Raw genomic sequence first — 13802 nt, 5'->3', positions numbered from 1 at the left:
ATCCCCTTATATTAAATCATTATTCTCTGACTATAATGCAGTCAGTTGCTAACATTTCATTTAGGATCTTCTAAACCTAGGCTGTATAATCTATGTATGCACTCTTCTGCGTTAACATTGCCAGGTTGTGCTATTAGTATTATAATAATTTCTAAAATAATTTGAAAGACTTTTCTCTTACTGGAACATATTATAAATATGGAAATTTTATCTCTTTCAAGACTAAAAGAAAGTCTTTTATAATGTGATGACTTAAAAATCTAGCTTCCTGCCTATGGCAATATTTATATTTTCTAATGCTTCAAATTTGGTGATTAATATGTTCCTATCATTTTCTTTAAAGTGTGAAATATATAATTACATATTATTTTAATAAACTTTGAATCTGTTATAACTTTTTTATCGTTTCTAATTTTCTATGTTTGTACCCTTTCTATCTTTTTAATTAAAATTCCATTGATTAGACTACTATATGAATATTTATAAAACCAACTATTGATCTTTTAATTTTATCATTTGTATTATGTGTATTCTAACTTATTAATTTCTGCTTGTGTATGGCTGTTACTTTATTACGTATTATCTTTTGTTTTCTGTAGTTATTGTTTCTTACCCAAAGTCTTGGGTTAAATGTTCAGTTGATTCACTTTCATTCTTTTTATCGAGTGAAAGGAGATAACACTATGACTTTATCTTTGAGCACAACTTTGGCTAAATAAAATACACACTCTTAAGAGGCTTGTGTCTAATCTGTAACTATGGTTACTCTCTACTTTTTGATAAAAAGATCATTGATTTTTTCTTTTTTAAAAATGTCCCATTGGATTTTATTTAATCTATTATTAATTGCACTTTGGCCACTAAGTAGATATGCATAATTTCTGCTTTTAAAATTTATTGAGATTAATCCACAAATATTTGAAAAGAAGGTTTATTCCCTATTTTGGGGTGCAAAGGTCATTCTTAGCTATTAAAACATTGTTGTTGATTATTTTAAAATACTCTGTATCCCTGTTTTTGTCTTTACTCAATCTATTAAAAGGATTTAAAATGTGATTAATAAGGTTCTTTTAATACCTATACAATGGACTTTGTACTCTACAAATAGTGGTATGAGTATGGCATCTTCTGTTTTCCAAAAGTAATGCTGATTTTACTTGTATACATATCACATTGGACTTTTAAATTGAAGATTGACAGAAGTTGTTTTTAGATGCTCTTTTTCTCATTTGTGTCCTAATATTTTCATTTTTCATCTTCTTTCATGATTTTTTCTTCTGTTTGTAAGCTGACAGTAAATGTGTATAAAAGTTCAGCTCTAGACAATCCTGATGTCAAGTGTAATTACATGAAAATATTTTATTTGATAATTTCCATGATTTATGTCAGGTCATAGATAACATGATTCAGTATAAATGGCACCAGACCAAGATCTGTATTTATCTCAGGGGGAAAAAAAAAAAACCTATTTCCTCTCTCTGACTCTCATCTGTAAAATTCTATTATTCTACTAGCTGGATTTACTTACAACTAGACCTTACTGAACTTTATAGATATATAACCAGGGAGAACCTGATACATAAATATATTCTTAACATGAAATTTATTTTACTGATTGCTTAAATACAAAAAAAAATTGCTTCTTAAAGGTTTGAAAATGAATAATTATTGTTTACTTACAGCATTCCCACCAATGACATCCTCAAAGCCAAGTGTGGACATTCCAAATTTGCCTTCCTCCTCCTCCTCTTCCTTCTCTGTCTCACCTACGTACTCCATGACTGTAATAATCTCCATCATGTCCAGCTTTGCAATATTTGTGCTTCTTACCATAACTACTCTCTATTGCTGCCGAAGAAGAAAACAATGGAAAAATAAGAAAAGGTGAGATTCTAGTTTCAGCTAACCACGTGTAGTAATATTTTAAAACCTCATGTTTAATATGGAGTTGGTATGACACGAGGAATATATATGACACTGCAACTCTCTAAATATATCCGTAGCCCTGCTTTAAAATTAAGTACCCGCATCATGATCTTTACAAATGTCAATGACTTTTTGGCATAGGATCAAATCAAATGCCCTAGGGTTACTGTTTCACAAAAGGTAAAATCTAAACAATAATTTGGAGGAAAATGGCTATTCCTGCTCCTTGTCTTCTCTCTCAGGCCCATTGCCATTGCTGGCTTGGAGAGTTAAACATTTCTGAGAAAATGTGCCTTTTGACTCTAGACCAAACAAAATATTTTATTGCTCTCAAACCGAAGGATCTTTGGCTGCCTAAGTATAATTTGTTTTCATTACTCTTAAATGCCATATTTCTTAGAATCTAAGTCTAAGTACAAAGATCGTACCTACTTCTGAGCTCATTCCTGATCTTGCCTGTCTTGCCTGCAGAGAATCAGCAGCAGTAACCCTCACCACACTGCCTTCTGAGCTCTTACTAGATAGACTTCATCCCAACCCCATGTACCAGAGGATGCCACTCCTTCTGAACCCCAAATTGCTCAGCCTGGAGTATCCAAGAAATAACATCGAATATGTGAGAGACATTGGAGAGGGAGCATTTGGAAGGGTGTTTCAAGCAAGGTAAAGTTATGTGTGGAAAAACAATCTCCATTGAAATATGTTATGTCTGAAAAGCTACCAAACTATTAGCTTGGTATATATAATATTAGCTTTATACATATATATACACACAGTTTATATATATTATATATATATATATAATATATAATATTAGCCATTGGTACTCAGGGCATAATCACTGGGTCCACTTCCAGACTAAGAAGTCATACATTGCATCTTTTGTAACCTCCAATTTTGCAAGTGTCCTATTTCAAATGGCTTTAGGCATCTACTGCCATAAAGGTTTTATTTTGACTTTGTAATATGTTATATTAATATATCCCCTTATATTAAATCATTATAATTACATTAAATCATTATATTATATATATTGTATATATACACACACATATATCAAGCTAATGATATAGTACATATATGTATACACACACAGTATACATATATACACACAGTGTAATATACAGTATTATATAGTATTATTACAATATTAATATTGTAATATATTATAATATATAATATATATACAATATTATAATATATAATACAATATTATATATGTATTATATAGTATTCATATACTATATAAAAAGTTTTTATCAAATTAGTTAATTCTGGCCAGGTGTGGTGGCTCATGCCTGTAATCCCAGCACTTTGGGAGGCTGAGGCGGGAGGATCACCTTAGTCAAGAGTTCAAGACCAGCCTGGCCAACATGGCAAAACCATGTCTCTACTAAAAATACAAAATTTAGCCAGGCATGGTGGTGAACACCTGTAATCCCAGCTACTCGGGAAGCTGAGGCAGAAGAATTGCTTGAACCCGGAAGGCAGAGGTTGCAGTGAGTCAAGATCGTGCCACTGCACTCCAGCATGGGTGACAGAGCAAGACTCTGTCCCAAAAACAAAAAAACAAAAAAAAAAACTAGTTAATTATTTACATCATTAACCTTATTTGTATTGCATAATACACTTCAAATCTTAATTTCTCCTCTTTGCTGGAAAACAGTAGTGTATATGGAGATAATATATTTTATTGCATTTAAAATAACTAATTTATAGGAGATGTAAATGTATCTTCACTTCTACAGTTTTCAAATAAGAAATTAGTGGCCGGGCGCGGTGGCTCAAGCCTGTAATCCCAGCACTTTGGGAGGCCGAGACGGGCGGATCACGAGGTCAGCAGATCGAGACCATCCTGGCTAACACTGTGAAACCCCGTCTCTACTAAAAAAAATACAAAAAACTAGCCGGGCGACGTGGCGGGCGCCTATAGTCCCAGCTACTCGGGAGGCTGAGGCAGGAGAATGGCGAGAACCCGGAAGGCGGAGCTTGCAGTGAGCTGAGATCCGGCCACTGCACTCCAGCCCGGGCGACAGAGCGAGACTCCACCTCAAAAAAAAAAAAAAAAAAAAAAGAAATTAGTAATATAGTTCAATAATATTTCCTTTTCAGGAAATAATTTATCATATAATCATAATTTCTTACATTGTTTTAAGTGATAACTCCTTACATTATAATATAATGTGTAGATATTAAGTAGATGTTCATGAAATGACAAACAGAAAAGGAATAAAAAGGCAAAAATTTATAAAACAACGAGCTCAAGAAAGGAGTATGTATTAGGGCCAATATTAGCCTATTTATCACTTTTGTGCGAACTGGAATAAAATATCCTCTCTGCTGCATGGATGTGGCTCTACAGACACACAGCTGAGCCAGAGAAAATGAATTTCGTTTTAATCTTCAACTGTCACTTTGGCCTGGTGCTCTTGGGGAAGACACAACTTAATCTCCACTCATGGTGGCCCTGGCATAGAGGTTACATGCATAATGAAAATCTCACACAAATATGTATTGGAAACCAAAATTTGCAAGGCACCACTTTAGGCTCAAAGGAGGGTACAAAGATGAGTAAGCCATGGTTCCTACATCATGGAATTTAGATTCTGGACAAAGATTAAAAGGTTAAGATATAGCTGGGCACAGTGGCTCACACCTGTAATCCCAGCACTTTGGGAGGCCGAGGTGGGCGGATCACGAGGTCAGGAGATCCAGACTATCCTGGCTAACATGGTGAAACCCCATCTCTACTGAAAATACAAAAAATTAGCCGGGCATGGTAGCAGGCGCCTGTAGTCTCAGCTACTTGGGAGGCTGAGGCAGGAGAATGGCGTGAACCCAGGATGTGGAGCTTTCAGTGAGCCAAGATTGCGCCACTGCACTCCAGCCTGGGGGACAGAGCGAGACTCCATCTCAAAAAAAAAAAAAAAAAAAAAAAAGATTAGGATGGTAATGATAATCCCATCGGGGGTGTATAGTTTAGAATTCCTATAATTTGTAAATAATGCATCTTTCAAACTTCATTGTTTGAAATTGTTGAAAATAACACCAGTGATTTTTTTTTCTTTTTTTTTTTTTTTTTTGAGACGGAGTCTCGCTCTGTCACCCAGCCTGGAGTGCAGTGGCCGGATCTCAGCTCACTGCAAGCTCCGCCTCCTGGGCTTACGCCATTCTCCTGCCTCAGCCTCCCAAGTAGCTGGGACTACAGGCGCCCGCCATCTCGCCCGGCTAGTGTTTTGTATTTTTTAGTAGAGACGGGGTTTCACCGTGTTAGCCAGGATGGTCTCGATCTCCTGACCTCGTGATCCGCCCGTCTCGGCCTCCCAAAGTGCTGGGATTACAGGCTTGAGCCACTGCGCCTGGCCCAACACCAGTGATTTTTATTAGTTGACATCAAGGAGTTTTAAGTATGTTGTCTTTCTTTGATCCTATAGGCTCTGGAAAAGGCTGCACGAGCCTTAACCAGTCATTTACACATGGAAGGTGGGAGGATATGTATAAATGTGGTTAGGTATAATGGGGGTATGTATGATGTCCATGATCTTTGGTTTCTTTTTCAATAAATGTATCTCTCAGGGCACCAGGTTTACTTCCCTATGAACCTTTCACTATGGTGGCAGTAAAGATGCTCAAAGAAGAAGCCTCGGCAGATATGCAAGCGGACTTTCAGAGGGAGGCAGCCCTCATGGCAGAATTTGACAACCCTAACATTGTGAAGCTCTTAGGTATGAAAATACAAATGAGGATATGCATTTCATCAGAAAACAGAGGATTTCCAAGTTTTTCTTCCCTTGTTTATGCTTTTTCCTTTTCTCCTTGATCAGTGAGACATTTCTGTTCCTTTTCAAAGTTAGCTTCTTCACCTTGGTCTATCCCAACCCTATAGGACGTTCATGGCTTAATGGATTATCCCTCTTTAAATTCATCACTTCAATTTGTCTCTGTCTTTGCTGCCTCCTTACTATTTACAAAAATGCTTAAAATATCCCCACTGTAAAAAATTAATACTGCTTCTCTATCACAAAATGTATCAATATTGAAGAGTCTGTGTATTTTACTTGTTTATTTTGTTTCTCCTCTTTCTTCCCTAACTAGAATGTCATGAGCAGTGATTTGTATCTTTCTATTCATTGTTGAGTTCCAGTTTATTCCCAGATTCATAAATTCAACACAAATTTTACAAATATTTAGTTTTTATTAATTATACAGCAATGAATAAAACTTTCAAAAATCTGTGCTCTTGGCTGGGAGCAGTGGCTCAAGCCTGCAATCTCAGCACTTTGGGAGTCTGAGGCAGGTGGATCACTTGAAGTCAGGAGTTTGACACCAGCCTGACCAACATGGTGAAACCCCATCTTTACTAAAAATAGAAAAATTAGCTGGGTGTGGTGGTGTGGGCCTATAATCCCAGCTACTCAGGAGACTGAGGCATGAGAATCACTTACACTGGGGAGGTGGAGGTTGCAGTAAGCCAAGATTACACCACTGCAGCCTGGGTAACACAGCGAGATTCCATCTTTAAAAAAGAAAGAAAGAAAAAAATCTGTGCTCTCATAGAGCATACATTCACTCTATTGGAGGAGAGAGATAATAAAAATAAACACAAAAATATGGGATGCTGGATATTAAGTTCTAAAGACTTTTTAAAATGTTAAAGCAGACAAGTTTTTGGAAAGTGAGCTACAATGTTTGAAGTCTTCAGTGAAAATATTACATTTATATAAAGACCTGGCAGAGGCAAGGGAATAACAGTGTGGATATCTTGGAAAAGAACATTCCAATAAGAATGAGAAGTATTTGCAAAGGTACTGTGGCAAGAGCAGATGTGGCATGCTTGAGGAATAGTGAGGAGATGAATGTGGCTGGAGCAGAGTGAAAGATGGGGAGAGTTATCAAAGGTGAGATCAGAGAGGTAATAGGGGAGGTGGGCAGGTCCTGTCAGGCCTTATTAAAAACATTAGCTTTTAAGCTAAGTTGGGAAACAAATGGAGAGTTTCAGCCAAGACATGACATGACACAACTCACATTTTTTCAGATCTTGTCTGGCTGCTTTCTTGAGCTTTGCCTGAAAGGAAGCAATAAACTCAGGAAGACAGCAAACAGGTATTGCAATGATGCAGCAAGAGAAGATGGTGGAATGGACCAGGTGGTGGTAGTGAAGATTGTGAGAAGTGATTCTCATGTGTAATTTGAAAGTAGAGTCAAATAATTTGCTGACAGACCAAATCTGAGATGTGCAGAAAAGAGAAAAGTCAAACATAGTATCAAGGTATTTGGCTGTGCAGATGAGTGAATGGAGGTGGCATTGGCTGAGTTGAGGAATACCCAGGAGGAACAGGTTCTTTTAGTGGAGAGAGGGAATTCATTTACATATGTGGTTTTTGTCTGGGCACGGTGGCTCATGCCTATAATTTCAACACTTTGTGAGGCCAAGGCGGGCAGATCACCTGAGGTCAGGAATTCAAGACTAGCCTGGCCAACATGGTGAAACCCCATCTCTACTGAAAATACAAAAATTAGCCTGGCATGGTGGCACACACTTGCAATCCCAGCTGCTTGGGACGCTGAGGCAGGAGAATTGCTTGAACTCAGGAGGCGGAGGTTGCAGTGAACCAAGATTGTGCCATTGCACTCCAGCCTGGATGACAGAGCAAGACTCCATCTGAAAAAAAAAAAAAAAAGACGTGTTTTTTGGCGATGCCTATTCAACATCCACATGAAGTTAAGGAGGCATGTGGATACGGAGGCTTAGAGTTCAAAAAGCATGATCTGGCTAGACATGAATCCAAGGCTATTGCAGTATATAGAGTATTTAAAGCCATGAGGTTGGGCAAGACACCTAAGTATGGAAAAAGCAAGCCAGAACAGAGAAGAGATCCAAGGACCAAGGCCAGGAGCATTCCAGCATTTAGGATGAGAAAGAAGAGATGAACAAGAAAAACAAACTGAAAACAAGCAACCAATGAAATAGAGTAAATCAAGAGAGTGTGGTGTCCTGGAAGTCAAATGAAATATTTTAAATAGGTGAAAGTGAGCGTGTCTTATGCATTAAGTCTAGTGAGAGAAGGACTATAAAGTGACCTTGAATTTGTAAACATGGAGGTTTATTGGTAACCCCGAGAAGAGAAGTTTCTTAGGAATGTTGGGGGCAAGAGGAAATGTAAGTGAGCTCAAAAGAAGAGGAAGAGAAAATTTGGAGAAAAAGTATAAACAACTTGTTTTGCTATAAAGGTGAACCAAGGAACATGGATAGAGCTGAAGGGGGCAGAAAGAGGCATGCTTCCTTTCATGTAGAAATAATAGCACATTTGTAAATTAATGAGAATGATCCAGTAAAGAGAAAAATTGATTATAGGGTTGGCAAATAGTGGAAGTAACATCTTTGAACAGTGAGAGGGAATGGAATCTTGGCACTGTTGGATGGATTGGCCTTTGTTAAGAGAATGCTCAGATCAACCATAGTAATAAGAGAGTATTGACTGAAGATTGTAGACAGTCTCTTCTGACTGATTTAGTTTTCTCTGTGAGGTAGGAATCAAGATCTCATCTTAGAGGTAGGAATGGGAGAAGAGTTGAAGATTTGAGGGAAGAGAAGAAATAAATCGTCATCTAAGAAAATCCATTTTTACATAAAATATAAAATGGACTAGAGAAATACAGTATGATTGGCAAGAAAATTAAAAACTTACTTGAAATTAGAGATTACACGTTTAACATGAGACTGGTCAGCATGGTTGTGTATTCATCCAAATGCCACCAGATGGGCATAGACCCATTAATGAGGAATTAAATTTTATCAGAATTAGCATTTTGCCACACAAGTAAGTTGAAGTCAAATTGAGGCAAATAAGAGGGGTGTATGCAAAGGAGTGATTATCATGATTGATCAAGGAACTTAAGTTGTTTAAGGAAGGAAGACAAAACGTGAAGAAAGTGAGGGATCATTAAAAGGGGGTAGGATCAATAGATTAAAAGTTTCAGTTGGGTCAAAGGATTTTTAGAGTTAGGGCACTCGAGGCAGTGAACTAGGGTGAAAAGGGGAGGAAGTGATGAACAAATAGAGTAACTGAAAATGAGATTATGGGAGGTATGATAAGGTCAGGGGTATGACAATGAGAGTAATTAGCTGAAGTTGGGCAGAGGTCTAAGGAAAGAAGTAAAGTAATTTAGTGGTCAGGATATTGGAAGGAATCTAGATAAATATTAAAATCAAGAATTTCTATAGTAGTATCTTGAATACTTTCTGGCACATTGTAGGTACTCTATAAATATTTGTTCAATAAAGGAGTAAAAGATATTCAGTACATAACAATTCATCTTGAAAATACTTCTTCCATTTCCTCAAATCCTAAACATTCATTTATTCATTCTTCATCACACAAAAATCTGAATCTGGTTTCTGCCTCCTACCCTCTTTATTTACTTTCTCAAATAGTATACATTTACTCATTAAACAAACATATATACATGTATATTTTCAAGATTATCAAGCAATTCCTATTTCAACTTTTCTTAAAATGTTGACTCTGTGTTCATATACAGTTTATAACATCCTGAATTCCTGAAATTGACTCAAACACAAACTATGTACAATTTTCAAATTATGATCACCACAGTAGCATGCTTATACATCAGTACTTGGAGTTTTCTCTCATTTTTATTGTCCAACAAGAACTGAAACTTATTTTGCCATTTGTTAAATGTTATATCAAAATTCAATTTCAATATCCAATGAACACAGGTTCTATTTTTTATCAAGTATACATAAACAGTAATCATTCATGCAAGTGATTCCACTAGTCTCATAGTTTCTTGGAAGTTAATCCCAATGAAATAAGATGACAACAGTGGAAGAAAGGGGAATTGGGAAAGTCCGTAAAATTCACTTCTATCAATAAAAGAAATCTACTTTGTTTTATATATTTGAAATATCAGCCACTTACTGAACATGTTCGTATCTTAAAAATTGACTCCCCTTTATTGAAATCCTAAAGTGTACAATGGTTTTGTAGTCATAAATTGGGAAAAAATGGTATAATTAAAGAAATATGTAGAATTTTAGAATGGGAGTAGGCATTAAATATTGTAGACTCTTACGGAATGTTCTGGCAGTGGAGCAAATAGTAGATCAGGTGAGATTATTCATTGAAGATGTCATGCCAAAGTTTAAAGACATGGCTTGGGCTAGGCATGAGGTTTTCTTATGCCCGTCCATCTACCTATCCATCCTTAAATCTATCCATGCATCCACCTATCCATTAATTAATCCATCCACCCATCAACATATATTGAAAACCCATAGTGAGCCATGTTAGAACTGAGGTTACAAGGATGAATAAAACACAGTCTTCCTCTCAATAATTATTCCATTTTGAAGTGCCAACTAAGAGTTGGTTTTGAGTAATTACAATATAGAAAACATTTCAAGGTCTTAAATAAACGTATACACATATATAATTATAAATTATATCTATACACATGTATATATAATTATTCATAATCATCACAAAGTAGAAATCTTTTATATAATATTTTCTTTATCAGAGTGGAAAATTTCATTAAATAAACTTAGAAATTTTTTCTATTTTTGAGAGAAATATTTTTCACTTTTTTCCAGTATAAGAAATTATTTTTAAATCAACCCAACCAACGTAACAATGGTAAAGCCAGTTGATGAGATAGGTAAGTCCCTGTTAACTAAAGATTATCCAGAAAGGATCCCATAGAGGAAATTTCTAAGTATTACCCAGTTGGTATTTCTTTATTTTTTTCCTTTAGTTTATATAAATATGCTAATTGAGGTCCTTGCAATTAAAATTTAATGCCAAAATAAATAAACCAAGATAGCAGTATTCCTCATTTCTCCTCTTTTTCAAACAGCTACTTTTAACTTTTGCCTGAAAAAACCCAATAGATCTAATAATCTATTTTTAAGGTGATGTGAAATTATGCCCATCTTATCTAATATTCCAGGTTCTCCAGTTTCCCTCTCAAATATATCAAGACTTTAAGATTTGAAAATGATCTTCTGGCTTTAAATCTAAGACTTTATTTATATTAACATTTTTTGGTAGCATGAACATTGTAAAACCTAAATTTCAAAATGTTTTACTGCAGCAACTTAAATGCTTCATCTAAGACACTTGAATTGTATTTGTTATTGTTTCCAAACTTGACACATCTTTCTTATTAACATCTTTCATAGAAGTAAACAGAAACAGACAGCAATCGTATTACATATTCAGAGCAAGCATCCATTCATAAATTAATTCACCAAACATTATGAGACATCTGCTCTACCAGACACGTGGTAGGTGTGGGGAATTTTTAAAGAAGAATAAGGTGCAATCTCTCCTTTCAAAGTGCTAAAATGTCGGGGAGAAACCTCAAATAGTCAAATGATTATAAAACAGGATGGTAGGTTCTCTATGAAAGGATGATAGTAGGAAAATCTAACAGTTACTGGAAGGGTCAGGAGCTGAGGCACCCTAGGGAGAGTGATAAATAAACTGAATCTTAAAGGCAAAGAGAGATGTTTAGGCAGAGAAACAGGGTCATGGTTCAACTATGGCGTTGTCAACATAAAACCACGGCCTCCAGATTTCAGAGAGAAGAGCCACTCCAATGAACTGATACACCATGTACTTATATGCACCATGTACTTGATGTGCCATGTATGATGTACTTGTGACAAGTGCCCAGGACAACAGTGCTCTGCTGGAAGTCCTCAAAAACTTTAGCCAAGGGACAGAAACACCACTAACCAGAGCGCATTTCCTAGCTGAGACTTCTTTTGTGTTGTGATTAAAAGGATGTAAATATTAAAAAACAAATATACTACAACAACAAAAAACAGGGCTTCATATGTTCTGACCTGGTTGTTTGCTTTTGGAGTGCTCTTTCCATTGTTTCATTGTAGAAACTGACAGAGGATGGTCTTTTGGTTCCAGGCGTGTGTGCTGTCGGGAAGCCAATGTGCCTGCTCTTTGAATACATGGCCTATGGTGATCTCAATGAGTTCCTCCGCAGCATGTCCCCTCACACCGTGTGCAGCCTCAGTCACAGTGACTTGTCTATGAGGGCTCAGGTCTCCAGCCCTGGACCCCCACCCCTCTCCTGTGCTGAGCAGCTTTGCATTGCCAGGCAAGTGGCAGCTGGTATGGCTTACCTCTCAGAACGTAAGTTTGTTCACCGAGATTTAGCCACCAGGAACTGCCTGGTGGGCGAGCACATGGTGGTAAAAATTGCTGACTTTGGCCTCTCCAGGAACATCTACTCAGCAGACTACTACAAAGCTAATGAAAACGACGCTATCCCTATCCGTTGGATGCCACCAGAGTCCATTTTTTATAACCGCTACACTACAGAGTCTGATGTGTGGGCCTACGGCGTGGTCCTCTGGGAGATCTTCTCCTATGGCCTGCAGCCCTACTACGGGATGGCCCATGAGGAGGTCATTTACTTCGTGCGAGATGGCAACATCCTCTCCTGCCCTGAGAACTGCCCCGTGGAGCTGTACAATCTCATGCGTCTATGTTGGAGCAAGCTGCCTGCAGACAGACCCAGTTTCACTAGTATTCACCGAATTCTGGAACGCATGTGCGAGAGGGCAGAGGGAACTGTGAGTGTGTAAGGTTGAAGACGTTCAAATAAAATGCTGCAGTTTCCTCTCAGACTCTGTGAGCCAGGGGAATCCTACACCAGAGGCCCGACAAGACCCACATAGGAAAGAGTAAGAGTAGACATGAGTAGCATGTTGTTTGTTTCCCAGGGAGAGCAAAGACAGTGCAAAACCCATGTGGTAGACGGACCTGTTGAAGGCCAGTGATTGGAAACACAGGCTAGGAAATGTGTCAGATAATGGAGACAACTATTTTTCTTTATGAAGGTTTGTAATATACACTGCACAGGGAAGAATGTCATCCTGTTCAGTTTCCAAATCAGCTGGTCACAGAGTAAAGCTCTGCTGTACTAAATTTTAATATGAAATGGGATTCAGAGCTTCATTTTTTAATGGAGTTAATTCCTGTCCATTGTGAAAGTAGCTTAATCTTCATGGAAGACACTTAGGTGAAGTACAGAAAACTAAGAAGAAGGAAAAGCCACTCATTCTCTCTCCACCCAAAGATGAGTCTCAGTGTTTTGTTAAATCTTTCTTGCATTTAATGCATAATTTAATATTTGTTTGTATTCTGCAGAGTCATGGTTATATTTTATTGATAGAGGGTTTCTAAGGAATGAAACAGCAAATCAGCAGGGCTGTGACTTTGAGTTCACTTTTCTGTCCTGTGTCCCTCCTTTTTTCCTTTCTGTGCACTTGTCATGAATTAAATCTGCTTATTTTATTCCTCCAGTTTCCTTGAAACAAGTTTTTGTATCTTACTGATTTACCTTTTCCTTTAAAAATTGTGTTGGTATATTTTCCATTGCTTTAATCTTTATTTCTTCTTCTTTCCAGAACTTCTGTTCTTTTTTAGTTATTTAGCTATTTTTTCCCTTTTATTTCATTCATGTAATAAACACTCTGGCAGAAATAATAACATTTTAAATAACATTGTAGGTTGACATGTATATGCCTTTGCAAAGTATCACTATTTTTTTCTGCATTTGCCTTTGAAGCCACACATTTCAAAATTCTCACCTATTAATATTATTACTAGAGTCTATTTAAATCTCTTAAACCATAATTTGTAATATGGGATTTCAAAAGATACACTTGTGGCTCTGAGTTATTTCAAAACTGATGTATCTGTGCATTCTGACATTTTATTCCTTTTAGAAACAAATTCAATTGGCTGTGGAATTAACTGATTTTGTTGTATTTCATGACTTTTTTTTTTTTTTTTTTTTTTTTTAAAGAAGCTCTGAAACTCAGA

The 13802-nt window shown here is 36.7% G+C and overlaps 1 protein-coding gene across 2 annotated transcripts in view; it reads left to right on the top strand.

Moving 5' to 3' along the window:
* MUSK (muscle associated receptor tyrosine kinase) overlaps positions 1 to 13338 on the top strand; it is a 132240-nt gene extending 118902 nt beyond the window's left edge. For both annotated transcript variants that reach the window (XM_033237843.1, XM_033237842.1), the window contains 4 exons: positions 1683 to 1884; positions 2398 to 2589; positions 5503 to 5651; positions 11877 to 13338. In XM_033237843.1, coding sequence (XP_033093734.1) covers positions 1683 to 1884; positions 2398 to 2589; positions 5503 to 5651; positions 11877 to 12559 — 1226 coding nt within the window. In that variant the 3' untranslated portion in view covers positions 12560 to 13338. The remainder of the gene's footprint in view (positions 1 to 1682; positions 1885 to 2397; positions 2590 to 5502; positions 5652 to 11876) is intronic.
* The last annotated feature ends 464 nt before the right edge of the window (positions 13339 to 13802 follow it).

Source organism: Trachypithecus francoisi, unplaced genomic scaffold, assembly GCF_009764315.1.
Source record: "Trachypithecus francoisi isolate TF-2019V2 unplaced genomic scaffold, Tfra_2.0 Lachesis_group16, whole genome shotgun sequence".
NCBI lineage: Eukaryota > Metazoa > Chordata > Mammalia > Primates > Cercopithecidae > Trachypithecus > Trachypithecus francoisi.
Note: the sequence above shows the minus strand (reverse complement) of the source record. Positions and strands in the feature narration are given on the sequence as shown.